Source organism: Neolamprologus multifasciatus, chromosome 18 (assembly GCF_963576455.1).
Source record: "Neolamprologus multifasciatus chromosome 18, fNeoMul1.2, whole genome shotgun sequence".
Classification (NCBI taxonomy): domain Eukaryota; kingdom Metazoa; phylum Chordata; class Actinopteri; order Cichliformes; family Cichlidae; genus Neolamprologus; species Neolamprologus multifasciatus.
In genome coordinates, this window is record NC_140456.1 from 6,029,741 (window position 1) to 6,045,332 (window position 15,592).

Sequence of the window (15,592 nt, forward strand, 5' to 3'; positions counted from 1 at the left end):
GTTTGAAATAAAAAAAAGTGAGATAAGAGCCCAGACAACATTCTTCGGGAGGTGTAAACGGACAACATTTATAGAATGACTATTAAAAGTCAGCGAGTGTCAATAATGTTAATGTGGTTATGTTAGTAATACACCGAGTGCTAATATAACAGCTTTAAGATGCATTTGTAGATATTATTACGTGTTTTACCGTCTTTATGGTGCTAGCTTAAAGTTACGGTGTAAACGTTACCCAGATAGCAAGGAAACATTGAAACAACGTTGAGTCAATATCAGGCGACGTCATTGAATCAACGTTGAAGTGTGACGTTGACCTAACGTCACTCTTGCACCCTTTTTTAATGTTGAAACAACGTCAGGTTTTGATGTTGAATCAATGTTGAAACCTGACATTGAAACAATGTCAGATTCTGATATTGAAACACTGTTGAGCTATGGTGTTGATTTTCCACCTCTTTCGCACAGTTGCTTTTTATTAAAACAACAGTTAAATCATGACTGGAAATCTACCTTTCTTTATAGGTATTTTAACCAATACTAAACTACTGCATGTTTCCATCAATACTTAAACCACCTAAACACATAATTGTACTTATTCCTCAAATTGGACACCCTTTATAAAAAAAACAACAACAAATGTCTCACAATGTATCATGTCAATATTAATATCCTAAAATAAGAAAGCATTGCATGTGATGTAACAGAGAAAAAAAAGAAACAAAAAAGGGTCAATAGGCATGTTTCGTTTGCTAAATACTTTATTAAAAGACAGTTTGCTATTTACATTTATATGTTTCACAGAAGTTTGTAATTTTTTACTCTGGGATGGGGATGCATGATGTGCGTCCTGCACCACCCAAACGATCTGGGGCGTATCGGAGCCATTTCTGCACTGCTTGTGCAAAGACAAACTCGGACATAGAGTTTGCCCCTAACTGCTGCGTCAGGCCATCTAGGAAAAAAATACACACACACAAACAAAAAAAGTGAATTAGAGCACACGAATAAGCTCTTGTTAACTGTCTTCAGCGGGGAGAAAGTATGTAAACTCCTAGGCTGATAAACATGAAAGTCACCAGGCGTAAATCTGCAAACTGCCGCATTTGATTCCCAAAGAGCTATGAGCGGAAAAAGTGATAAGTCTTAGCATGGTGTGCCGTGTATCCTTTAAAACAAAATAAACATGGGGTCCTCGGGCTGTACAACTACAACTCGAGGATTAAACAAGCCAAAGACCAAAGACTCCATCTCCAGATTAACCGGACATGAAAGTCTTGTTATTAAGAAAGACAAAGTAATATAGCAAAAAAACTGTAAAACTTACCACCATATATGCATTTGCAGAGCGCTGTATCTTTAAATGCCATTTTTTGCTTTGTCTGGTCCTTGGTTTTTTTTCCTGCCCAGTTGAGTACTGAGGCCAGCTCGTTTGTAATGGCATAAGCCATTACACGGCGGACTCGCACCTCCAGTGTGGTCCCTCCAATCAAGGCAAAGCGTCTCACCTATAGACACATTTTAAGAGATGGAATTAGCGTGTCTCATGTCTTAAATGTGTATCTAAGTGCTTGTGTGTTTAATCAACAGGCCGTTGTTATGTATTTAAATCACATCTGACAGCTATTACACTTTATAGTTACAAAGTGTACATAACCTTTATATACTTACCATTGCCTTATTTGCCTCTTATGATTGAAGAGCTGCCTCTGCATTGTTTAGCTCCTCAATGTTGTGCAAGGGCAAATCCAGAAAGATTAATGGCTTAAGCAGTGAGAGGCGAAAAACTAATAAATAAATAATAAAACGCAGTTTACGTGTGGACAAAAGGTGCAAACGCAAGGTAGGTGAGCGTGCAACGTAAAGTTAAGTGAGCGTGCAACGTAAAGTTAGGTGAGCGTGCAACGTAAAGTTAGGTGAGCGTGCAACGTAAAGTTTGAATTGAGTACGAATCGAAGCGGGTGCTCTCCAATCATTAAAAGTAACAAAGTCACGTACATTTATACAGTTACCTTTACGTTTATCAATCATATATCACAGATTTACAATTTTTTGTAGTACTATGCTAAAAAGCAACTACAGAGCGAAAGTCTGGGTCAAGCGCCGAGGCGACGGCAAGAACAAAGGCACCCTTGAAGGGAATATAACGGAAAAGTATGAAACGAAAATGTTTTCTTTGTTGACTATGTTCGCAGTGCAATTTATTTGTTGCCGGATTGTAAGATGAAAGTTGACACAATTTCAGGCTCCCACATTTTGTCCGAAACTTTACATTAACAAGTTTGTTTGTTTTTTACTGTTATTCAAATGCAACCGTGGAAATAACGAATAGAACAAAAGTCATTCATTCTTACCTTATATTAATCGTGGTGCAGGCCAGTGCAGTGCATGAACTGATGCCTTCTCCGGTCAATTCCGCTGAGAGTAAATCTAATGTCCCGCTCTACTGTACAAGACAATGGTTACCTGAAGGGATGTACCACTGTGAGAGGGGGCCTATGGAATAGTCCAAGTGGTAGCAGCTTTAATTTCCCGCTCAACCATAAATCAATAGTTTTTCAACGTGATTGTTGTCACCTTGTCAACTATAAATAGATCAACAATCAACGATGACAGAACAACAGTGAATCAATGTTATTTCAATGTCAGTGTCAGGTTTCATCAGTATTTCAATGTTGTTTCAACATTGGTTTTGTGTTGACATTTCAAGCCTGACGATTCTGATGGTTCAGATGGAAAATCAACATCTGTTCAATGTCTCCTTGCTATCTGGGTAGCTTATATTGGAGTAAAGCTGTTACTGTTTAAACGATGTTAGCACAGAAATATTAGCTTCTGTCATGACGGATTAAGTTACTAGTTAGTAAAGTTTCCAGTAATGTGTTTAATCGCAGCCACAGATTGACAGCAAATATCTCGATTAGCTTCAGTGCATCTGTAATAAATATGTGCAAGTTTCAGTGCTTCGTTTAAACTGTATGATACTTATACTGACCCAGGGTCAGTGTAAAATACAATCCTAGCTGTGTGAACAAAGCCTGGCTCCTTTAATCCTGCATGACAAACCTCAGGATGCAGGTTATTATTACTCTTTCCTGCTGGCACACCTGTCACACCTGAGAGTCAGCTAGAAACGTACAGTGACGTGGACATCATGCAAAGACTGCCAGACTCTGTAATACTGTAAATGATCAGTGACTCAGGTTAACACTAAACTTTAAACAGTCCCTCTGTGTCTCTGTGTGCTGAACATTTAGGATTGAGTCAGGCTGCATTGACTTTATTTATTGGGACTTTAATGTGTTAAAAGCAGGTTGAAGACGGCTCAGAAACATTTGAAGATTAAAATTTAGCATTATGGCTGCTGGTGGTTTGTAAAGCCTCTACTCAGCTGTATTTTTGTTACTAATTTATGTTTGTTGTTGTTTAACACAGATTTCAGAAGAGCAAATATGCTTAATAGTTTAACTAGATTTCATTTGTCAGTGTGGGACTGCTGAGTCACCTGAAGAACTCATGTCCTTCATTCTCCACATGATGTTCATTTACAGAAATGTTTCACAGGAACTGATTCCTCCCAAAAGGGTGAACTAGTGTGTTTCCATAGATTATCTCTGTATGAATGTACTTCTTAAATGAAGGCAAGTGTTTGTCCTTTTTTGTTCTTCAGTTACAGTACGTGATATCAAGGGCAGGCGGTCAACACTGGGGGAAGACAAGAAGCAGACGTACTTCCAAGAGGGAGCTGCAGTGAGGACACAGCCAGGTCACTGAGGTCAGAGGTCAGAATCTGAAACAGCTCGGGTTTATATTTTAGTTTGATTTATAAAAAATCAAAATGTATTTATGAAGAAACCTTTAAATAATAGTCATAATTATGATTATTATAAGAAATATCAAACATTTAAGTGGATTTTCTGTTACACATATTGTGTTAGCCCTGCAATAAACTGGCAGCCTGTCCTGTCTTTGTCCTGTATCAGCTGGGATAGGCTTCATCCTCCCGCAACCCTGAATTGGATACATTGTATTCCAATTATGTAATCTGATCATTTACAAACTCAAGGTATCTAATCAAAATGTAAGTAATAATTATAAAATGGGAAAGCAGAAATAAGTGTGACATAAATGTAAATGTGTGAGCTGACATAGAGGACAGCTACATGCAGTCTGAAAAACCTTTGTTGTCAAGTTTGCAGGTCTATCAGCACGAGACATTCTTACATAGAAGAGACTGTTAAAGTCTCTAACTCAGTGAAGCATTATTGGTCCAGTCTGTTTGGATAAATATAGTAAGTTGATGTTTGTCCATTTATTGACACATTTTCTTAAGTGCTTATCCAGTTCAGGATCACAGTGGAGCTGCAGCTGGATATGTTCACTAAATAAACCTTACAAACGTTAACAATAAACCTGCATCCCTGTATGTTGTTGTCCACAGGATGAGAAAATCAAACTGGAACACTGTGGAACATGTTAATAAATGTTTGTGTTTATCCCTGTGTCTTTCACAGGAGGCGCTGGACGGTTTCCCTAATAGTTCCTGGTGAATCAAAGCAGAACCATAAAGGTTGCTGGATTGCATGATGGCCTTACCCCTGAGCAGTCATCCTGTTAAAGGAGGAAGCAGTTAGAAGCTGTTTTCCAAGTAGCTGAGCAGATTTCATCTCAAGTAAGCGATTAACTGTTTGTTCATCTGTTCTGCCACTTAAAGAGCATTTAAGGACGTCTTTTGAGTGTCCAGTTGAATTAATTCTACTGGCTCTCATGGTCATTTGTTATTATAGACATATTTTTCATGTTCATCCAGCTGTATAGTAAATTCTATCTATTTAGTAATATCCGTCAGCTATAAAATGTAATATAAATATAAAAAATATCTAAATATCTCCTGCCCTTTATATTTTAATGATGTAAGTCTGTTATCGTGTTACATTAGCATTCCTCACATATCAATGAGATGCTGTACAGTACAATCCTACTGACACAGCAGAGGGATAACGACGGCTATTCAACATCGTTACACGACACATTCGAGCTGCATGACACAGACAAAGTGACTAAATCATCTTTTTTGTGGTTTATTGTCTTCAAACCAGCAGACAAAGCTGATGGCAGAAGATGTCGGAGAAGAACTTCAGGCCGTGTACTCTATAGGTATTTTTTTCTTGTTATCAAAAGACATTTGGAGTGACGGCTTCTACAACTGGTTGTGCTAAAGTAAAGCTTACAGTCTAAGAAATCACAGTGTTGATATTCAGCACAAAGAGAAAAGCTCACTTGTTTGAATTTATTTACAATCATAGTTTTATAAATCCTGACTGTAAACATCTTCTACAGCTTTGATATTGTTTGACACTAGATATCAGGTTTCATTTAAAGGTTTCTGTGTCCCAATGAGCCATTTACACTGACCAGTGTTTCCATTTAACTGGAACACATTCATTATTTAGTTCCAACATTTCTAAGAGAAATAACTGAATGTAAAAAAATGGCAGCACTCAGGCCAGGTTTATAGAGATATATGCATGCATTATGAAATTTATGTATCCCAGATAATTGTTATTCATCTAGTCATGGCAGACCCACCCCTTCCTCCCAAGTTAACTGCAACCCAAAAGAACTAGTGGGGCTATTTACACACTCACAACCAGTGTGGGGTAAAAAGAGCCACCAAAAAGCTGTCAGCCACAGATGTGCTAGAAGAGTTAGAAACTCTACTTATGGAGAAACTTTCTAAGTCTAACAGGGGACAGGTACTCCTGCCCAAATAACATGATATAACCCCACATACAGCCCAGCCATAAAATGAACCAAGTCTTAAAGACAGCATGGGACCAAATGCATGTAACCAGCCTGCACCAACCTGGCATTTCTTCCTCCTGAATTAAAGGAATGAATGGATGAAAGTTAAATGACTACAAACCTAAAGCCACTAGTTCCCACACTGGAGTTCCCTGACACTGTGTGTTAACCGTATTTAGCTTGTATCAACAGTTGTAACAGGCTAAGCCACCTGAGACACTGCATTGAATGATTGTTCCTGTCTTAAAGATTTCAGCTGACTGGTTTCAGCTCAGATGTTCTGCTTTTTCCTTTCAGTAGATCAAAGCAGCTCGTGCTCCTTCTGCTTCTATTTTAATGAGAAGAAGAAGAAGAAGAAGACTGCTTCAGCGAGGTGGCGTTCATGGTCTCAATGAACAGTCATGGTCACACACTGCATGTGGTTTTAAAAGCAACATGTCTGTTCACCACAACAATGGAGATGTGTAATATTAGTGCAGCTACGGTTTGTTCTTGAACATCAGTTCTGTTTTCTACTTTGATCACTTCGACCAAAAAAGTGTTGTTTTCAGATTCTTTCTTTTAAATCTATAAAGCACCTGTTCATTTTTTATTACAATTAGTTTCACATAAATGTTCGTGTTTCCTTTATGATCTTTTAATGCTTACACTACACTGTACATGTCTACATTAGAGACATTTCTGTTACCTGTTTCTGTTGACTCAGAGTTGTGAAATGTTCTTTTATTTGATGCACAATATGAAGTTCATAATTTTCTTACAAATAAAACTATAATGACAAACATGAACAGCTGTGCTTATTTCTGAGACATGATTTTGTTTTTTGAATGTGTTCATATTTAGACAGTGTGCATTTGTATGCTGAAACTGTAATGGTGAACCTGAGGTGATGGTCAACAGAAGGCAAATATATATCAATATAAAACAATATTGAAGTAACGTCTTTACCCTGTGCAGCGTGTGGACGCGCTGTGCACACAATCACCTTATTTACTGTAGTAAACGTGCGCCGCTAGCTCACGTGACTGACTGTCTCCATGGTTACATCGTATATTATTAGCTATGTAAACAGTTTCCAAAGATACCGCCATAGCTCTCTACAGCTGTAACACTTTCACGCTTTGCAAATCATTTCACGTTTTTGATAGTTATGAAGACAGAATATGTTTTTAAGGTCATGCTAGGCGGTTGCTATGGTGGTTGCTGTGGACTTGGGTGGACCGCGTCCGATTCCTGTTATTAGCTGTCCGCCGTAGGAAGGCTGCGTTCATTTACAAGTAGTGACAGTCTGCCGCAACTCGAACTCAAACCCCGCTTTGTTCTTTAATTAAAGGCCTTTTATAGCCGTTCATGACACGCACACACACACATAAAGCACTTTGCCTCACAATGACAGTGCAACTTTACCTAACCTAACCTTTAAAGTATCTGATATAGGATAGAAAAATGAAGCAACCAGAGATTTAATGATGAAGACTCTGGGTTCTGTAGTTCACGTTTTACAGTCCTGAATGACTCTTTGCATATAATTTATTGAAGAGGACTTTAGAATGCACTTTACATTTAGACTGTTGCTGTTTAATTTTTTACATTGTTGCCGTGTTATGTCATGCATAAGGTTCACCTGCTGGGGGTTTGATGGATCAGCTGGACAATACAGTCAAAGACAGACTTCATTCATCATATGCAAGAATCCTAGTTGGATTTTTGTTTTCACTCATATTTTTGAACCAAATATTGAAAACAATTCTGACAGACTGGATACCTGGTCATGTGTACATTACCTTGTACTCAAGCATCCCAGGACAGAGCCCTGCCCCACCATGAGCCTGGGTGGATACGTGGTTATAATTTAAAAGGACCGATACTGAATATGAATATTTCATGAAAATTGAATTATAATACAAATTAGTAATAAGGGTTTCTCTGCGCCCTTATCTACCCCATACTCAAAGAGCTGCGGGCAGAGAGGGTGACAGGAGAGGATGGCACTGAAGAGAAGATGCTCGGTTTCTGGAGTCTCCTGGTCCTGTCAGTATTAGTAGGATGCATCTGCTGTGTCTTCTCGTGGATGCTCACCTACCTTGACTCGTTCCAGCCTGGTATGGATTTCCCAACACTGCGGACAGTGGCCCACGTCAGAGACGTTTAATATTGATTACATATGTCTGAATTGCTAACCCTAACCCTAGCTCAACAGACCACAATGCCCTGTCAGTATTATTACATGCTGTGAACATAAGTAGCTTTGATCACAGTTTATGTTGTAAAAGAGAAGGAATGTTGAAAAAAGATCAACATTGTGATATTATTTCTTCCAAACTGACCAGAAACATGCTTGTCAGACTCTCACAGCAAAGGATCAGACTCACTGTGCATGACGGCTCGGGCCAATGATGTCTGTTAGATTGTCAGTTGTTTAGTGTGCTTCTGTACAGTTAGGGTCACCGTCTCTATTTCAGAATAATTAATATGCGGAAAACACTAAAAGTTGATTGCCTTCCAATATTCTAGCATAATTAAAAAAATTAGACTTTGTAAGTACATATTGTTACAGTCCTAATTCCAATATGATTCCTCATAACTCCTGCTTTGAAATACTGAACTTTAAAATTTACCTGATGAAAGATCATTTACAATGGCACTCTGTCAGGATCATTCTGACTATAAGATCACTGTATTAATCTGAATCCTTCTGAAATGTGCTGTGAATGAATGCTGATGCAACTCACTGTGGGAAAGCTGTTAATAAAATGAATCTGTGACACATGCAACACATTCACAGAGGAAGAGGACACAAAGGGAGGACACGCAGAGGCTGTGTTAAAGTCAGAAATCCAAATCTTTAGTCAAAAACAGGCGGCGGTTACAAACAGGAAGACAAGCAGTCCATCAAACAGTCTACAGGGTCAAACATACAGAGAATTCACACAGCAGTAAAAAATAACTGGACTCTGAAAAACTTAAAGCAATGTGTGACGCAATAAAAGTATATTCACTGTATTATCATCAATTACAAAAGAGAAAAAGAGAAAAGGAGAAAAACGATGATTTCTAAGAAAATAAACCTTGATGGAAACATACAGAATGTAAACTGTGTGAGTTTGGTGAACTTTGTTAGTAACAAATGAGGAAAAAAAGAGAGAGACAAAAACTCAGTATTCATTAATAATTAGAAAACATCGAAACATTCTGGTCGTGGATTTTTACAGTCTTAGTTCCGCTCGCTGTCATCATTATAATCATCATGATCAATGGCGAGGTCCTGAGGTGGGCGGGGCTGTCTCTGATGATGTCACCATGAAGGAACAGCATCTGGCACGTGTTGCTGAAACATCCCAGTACACTGGTGTAGTTTCCTCTCCAGCTGTTTGACACTTCAACATTAAGGGGAAGAAGAAGAAACAGTGTTAGGTCAGGTGACCACATGGTTTCTAAAATAACTGACAGGAAGTAACCAGGCCATTGGAAATGGATGGCATGTGTTTAGAGTTACTGTAGTTGGGTAACTCTACTTACCAAAAGCAGAAGCACACAGATGACAGATCAGATGCTGAATGTTGCAGGAACATGCTCACGTGTGGTGATCATCCAGCGCTGCTCCGGCAGGTTACACAGTCCAAGACTGATATGCTGCCCATCTGAGAGTTTGAAAACACACATGCAAAGATTTATTTTGTATTACAGTCAAAGTTGGATGTTCATTTTTGTCCTTTAAAAATGTTTGTGTATTTGAAAGCACTAACATTTAAGGATGACTTGGATCGTCTCCTTTAAAGGGGAGACAAGTGTATCCACTGATCTACGTCACTTTACCTGGATGATGACTCCTCTCTCCCTCACTCAGAAACACTCCTAATATAACCAAGCAAATATATAATAGTCAAGATTTACTTACATCATTACAAAAACAGCAAAAACATCTCCCTTTGATTCTATTTCTCCATTCCTGCTGAACATCAGGCAAGAAATATCTCAGTAAATCACAGTAAAATGTAAAGCACATATTTTCTCTGCTTTGTCTAAACTCTGCAGAGCCTCTGTCAAGAAAAACATATCTGTAAGCATAAAACAAATATACATTTCATAACACTGCACTGGACAAACCTCGGTCAGTTGATTTCCTCTGTGTAGTGCAGACGAGCATCAGTCAGCAAGTCGAGATGGTGAGATGGACTGGTGTCCTTTGTGACTCTGCTGGTTCTTCTGAGGAAACACCACCGTCTCTCCACACCGTCACCATCTGTGAGCACAAACTGCCGCTCTGCCAGCATGTAGGAAATCACATATCACACACACAGGGGTGAAGAACCATTAGAGCTCAACTTTGAATACTTTAGATCCAAACAGATCAAACTAGCTCTTAGTTTCAACAATCAGTGAACAGACAAACAATGATACTGATTCTGTATGAATACAATACGGTATTTTCAATTCAGGTGTCAAATTCATTTATTAAAACTAATACAGATATATGTATATATATATATATATATTTTGATAAATTAGTTTGCTAAATTATAAGAATACATTTTTTTTTTCATTTAACAATTGCAACTGAAAGAAATTAAATATTGAACAAAAATATATTGTCACATTCTGAGCATGCTCAGCATGCTGACAGACTTGAAGTTGCTACAGATTTTAAGAAGTGATCATTTTATTTTTCATCTGTTTAATCAAACATTTGATGCCTCAGCTGTCTCAGTCCTATAGCGTTCTGCAACTACAACTAACCTGAGGCTTGGATTTGGCTGCAGGTGCCCCTGTACATCCTTCTCAGCAGCACACATGTGGGTACCATTTAATCACACTTCTTCCTGAGCTTTGCTTCATCACAAGACCAAAGGTGGCATCCCGTGTCACGGTCTTATCATCATCCAGAAGAAACATTTGAAGAAACATCATGGAGAAGAAACATTTACACGCCTCCTGGTTTTGTTTTCTGATCCTGCAAAAAGACTGAGGACAACAAAGCCCAGAGAACACGAGATACACAACATCCAACATTCAGACTCAACAGCCTCCATAAATGAAGAGCACCAGGTTGGTTCAGTTATAGTAGATATAAGCATACTTCACATTACTGGGTATGAAGAATAATGAGGAGGTAAACTTTGAAGATGCAGAGCATGATGTCCCATCATCAGACTGTAAACAAACATCCACCAGGCTTCTTTGCTGTCAGAGGTGATGATTCTCCCATCAGGGATCAGTAGAGTGTATTAACCTGTGGTATAAGCAGCAGTCACTGAAATATTACTGTTTCAGATAAGAAATCTAGCAGATAAAAGCCAGGGTGGGAGGGATCTCTGCAAACTGACTTACCTCTGCAAGTGTGAAGCTCAACAAAAATCTGACTCTCCAGTCACAGACAAACAAAAAACTCCAGCTGGGAGATAGAAAACGCTGTCTGGGTCTTGCTGGATGTTGCTGGTCAGAGTCCACACATTAGCAGAGTGCTTCTTGGTCCCACTGACCCATGTGGACAGCGACTGTGGAGAACTGTTCTGGAAAATGGAAAAGAGAATTAAAATAACAAAAAGCCAAACAGGATTTCCACAAAGACTATCTTGGAATCAGCAATAAAAACACTGGTTCATATTTCAATTAAATATGAACAGGTTCCTTAAATGCACGCAGTTCAGATCTGATTTAATTTCATTTCCTTCACACAGCACATTTGTCCAGGCTGACAGGTAAACCTAGAATTAATCTCAGGTAACATGACTCATAGTAGAGATTCAGTAAGAAAGATTGTCAGCTCTAATATTATTCCCACACAATCCAAGGACACACCAACAGCTCAGATTTCTAGAACTATTTAAACAAATGTCTTCTGAATATTCAATTCAGCTTCACAGTGGGAGGGTGGGGGGTGTCGTGGAATTTTTTAAATAAAGTCTGCAACACAGAAAGAGCTGTGATCAAGCTATTTATTACTGCGCGCAGGAGAGCCAACACACATCAAACATCACAGTTCAGTCATGTCAGCGCTGCCACAGAAGTGGTGCTCCTACTCCTTTATGCATTCCAAGGAAGTTACAAACTGATCCTACCACACTTCACGTGTCTCCTTATGAAACCTAACGGATCAATGGTTACGCTGTTTTGTGCCCTTGGCCTTATCAGCACCTGTAAAGGGATTTGTTTTCTCAAACTGCTGAAGTAAGTTCATCTAGTTTTAGAAACTTTCACTGAACAGTCTATAACAGTGTCACTAAGCATATGCATAAGCACTTAAAAACTTTAAATGAGAATAACAGAAAATTTTCTTTTACAGAGGCTGGAGCCTGTCCCAGTAGTCATAGGTAGAGCACACCTGGACAGGTCACCAGTCTGTCAGAGGACTAACACAGAGACAGACATCAGAGTAACAAATCTATTTAAAATTAATGTAAGTTTGCTGCAGCTGTATGTATGAACATGTGTTTCTGTGCTCACAGTCCACCTCTGAGGAACCTGCAGTTCATTTTAAGTCTACTTTAAACAGACCTCACAAAAGGCTGATGTGGCTGGATCAGTACTCTGATTTAAGTACGATACCTTTGGCCAGGGATTAATCTGGTGCATCGCTTCACTGCAGTCTTATGTATTTTCCCCACATCTGAATTTAAAAAAATACCGATATATACAAATAACAGCTTCAGCTGATGCAGCCTGACTCAATCCTAAATGTTCAGCACACAGAGACACAGAGGGACTGTTTAAAGTTTAGTGTTAACCTGAGTCACTGATCATTTACAGTATTACAGAGTCTGGCAGTCTTTGCATGATGTCCACGTCACTGTACGTTTCTAGCTGACTCTCAGGTGTGACAGGTGTGCCAGCAGGAAAGAGTAATAATAACCTGCATCCTGAGGTTTGTCATGCAGGATTAAAGGAGCCAGGCTTTGTTCACCCAGCTAGGATTGTATTTTACACTGACCCTGGGTCAGTATAAGTATCATACAGTTTAAACGAAGCACTGAAACTTGCACATATTTATTACAGATGCACTGAAGCTAATCGAGATATTTGCTGTCAATCTGTGGCTGCGATTAAACACTTTACTGGAAACTTTATTAACTAGTAACTTCATCAGTCATGACAGAAGCTAATATTTCTGTGCTAACATCGTTTAAACAGTAACAGCTTTACTCCAATATAAGCTAACGTTTACACCGTAACTTTAAGCTAGCACCATAAAGACGGTAAAACACGTAATAATATCTACAAATGCATCTTAAAGCTGTTATATTAGCACTCGGTGTATTACTAACATAACCACATTAACATTATTGACACTCGCTGACTTTTAATAGTCATTCTATAAATGTTGTCCGTTTAAATGGTCTTACCTGTAAACACTGCTGCATCCACCGGATTCCAGCCAGAGTGGATTCTGGAGTCTTCCCACGCTCCTGTTAGTGATCCTCCATCTGGATGGATGATAACAACCTTCTGAACAATCTAGCAGGAGATGGCCCATATCTATGGGACTGATTTGTGCTAATAACGCCCATTGTATGGACTGATAACAGCCGAAGCGGGTGAATAAAGTCACCCAGTCGCTAGCTGTGCCATTACCCAGCATACATCACTCCCTCCATAAATGCAATAAACGATACAAAAGTATCGTTTTCCTGTTTTTCAGGTAGTTGTTTACATTATATAATTTATTGTGTTCAGTATACGTCACTACAATGTGATTTCGGAAATATATAAATATACAGACAACAGGCTCTTCCGCGCAATCTCTTGTCGTCAATAAGCAACGTTAAGGGAGCAGCATAGTATTCAATGAGAGGACCCTGTGTAGCTGTTGCTGTTCTGTGAGTCTATTGTGCAAGTGGTGTGATATGCCCATGTAGAAAGGACGGCACTGCAACGCTGGACTTGCCCTTACTCTGGGCTCCCTCTTTATTCTGGCAACTGGTACAAAGAAAACAGCACACAGTCTTCATTAACAGTGTGTAACGCAACTGCAACCTTCAGTTCACCAGCTTGGGAGGTTTTTTTTTCCTTTTTTTTTCCAAACATCACACTTAACAAATGAATAAGATATATTTATACAATACAACATCAACAAAGTCTTTCTTTTAAAAGTTCTAGCTGAAACCAAACCTGTGATCGTATAGTAGCAGTATTATTTATTTATTTTTCTCCTTTTCCCTAAACAATAACAACAATAACATATAAAAACAGTTTTTCTATTATAAAACAATCATCATTGTTCATCTTTTTTTCTTTTTTTCCTATACAACAGCAACTGCAACCTTCAGTTCTGTTAAAAAGAATTAGAACAATTACAATCTGATAGAGAAACATTAGAGCTGAGTGCAAGTCAAAAAGCACCCGACTAGCTAACGAGTATTAGCTTAGCATGCTAACTAAAAATGCTACTCGTGAATAAAGTTACTACCCATGCATCAAAATGCCTGTAACTTTCAGGATACATGCTAGTACTGCTTACAATCAAAATACATGTTGACAATTACCACTATAAGAATGTTTTCATTAATACACATACAAAATTGACAACAGTATCGCTCACAAGCACCTACCACCAGCTTGGGAGTTTTTTTTTCCTTTGCTGAGGCATGCGCTGTGCAGCAATTTGGAACTTTAACAGTTGCAGTTGCGGTATTTGTCCACCAGGTGGCTCCAACTATTCACAAAGCACATTAATTTTGAGGAAATTCATTAAGCTATTTTCTAACTCTGTTACACCTGCACGTCGATAAGTGAAGCAGAGGGAGCCTGACCATGCGTCACACATTTGACGAGTTGGGAGTGAGAACGTGTTGATTAAACATCTCACACAGCCCCTCATCTGTGACCCTTAGCAAACCCACTGGATATCTACCTGTACATAAAGGAGATCAGATCAGTTCCATCTAGACCAGCTGTAACAGGAAAATGCTGCTTACACTTTGATGCATCACTTTCAGTTTGTCATATAAGACAATATATCAGATTGAGGCATTATTTTCCTGCAGTGAGTAAATCTACTTTGTACTTTACTCTTTTCTTTTAGGTAAAGGGTCTAAACAGTACTTGTACACCGTGGAAATCCCATAAGAACGTCTCCTGAACTCTGAAAAATAACAAAACAAAGACTAAAAGGTCATGGGTGCTGCTGCTGCTGATGATGATAATGATGAGGAGTAGCATGCATTTAAAAAGTGACTGATGTCCTAGAATACAACAGAACAGTGTCTCTACAAACTTATGAAAACATGACAGTCTTGCATTAATTTGTATTCTTATGATTTCAAAAAACGAGGGAAAAATCTCCTTGAAATCCACAATTCCTTTTTGTTATTTCTTAGTGTGTGACGTATTTTATTGCCTTTATGATTGGTGCAAACAGTTTCCTGATTCATAATGGAAATAGATTTTAGACACAGGAGGAACACGCAGTGATCAGCAGGAGCAGCTTGGAGTCCAGTCTTCTTCACACTGAGGAGGGACATATATGCAGGAACAGTTGTCATAACTGTTACAACCACCAGATGGCGAAAGAGTCCCACTGCAACTTTAAGCCATGAAGGATGTGTCTTGATGTTTGCTTGTGATAAATCTGCTTTATGTGAGTCTTTTTCAGAAAGTAACAGTAATATGTCTGATTATATGTCTTTAATCAGTAAAGTCTCGCTTTGCTGGAAATAAATCAATAATAAAATTGTAAACATGCAGCTGTATGTTAGAAGTCAAAGGGTCCTTAAGTCTTCTGTAAATTGACGGGGATCAAATGAAGGAAGACATCCTCAGACAGAATTAAATACATACATAAACACAGCCTGGT

General features: G+C 38.7%; 1 protein-coding gene and 1 long non-coding RNA gene across 2 annotated transcripts; both read right to left on the reverse strand.

Annotated features, from left to right (window-relative positions):
• Positions 1-550: 550 nt before the first annotated feature.
• LOC146497219 (uncharacterized) lies at positions 551-1,756 on the reverse strand. The gene is made up of 3 exons (XR_014870867.1): positions 1,669-1,756; positions 1,325-1,505; positions 551-952 (listed from the first exon to the last, which is right to left on the reverse strand). It is a non-coding gene; the product is annotated as an uncharacterized LOC146497219 (long non-coding RNA).
• Positions 1,757-2,921: 1,165 nt separating this feature from the next.
• On the reverse strand, positions 2,922-14,592 carry LOC146497220 (uncharacterized; the record flags this gene model as incomplete). Its single annotated transcript, XM_085140384.1, has 8 exons — positions 2,922-9,179; positions 9,322-9,657; positions 9,910-10,066; positions 10,540-11,032; positions 11,131-11,312; positions 13,153-13,230; positions 13,473-13,595; positions 14,515-14,592. Coding segments are annotated over 4 exons (444 nt in total), but the record flags the coding sequence as incomplete, so codon positions are not given.
• Between the last annotated feature and the right edge of the window lie 1,000 nt (positions 14,593-15,592).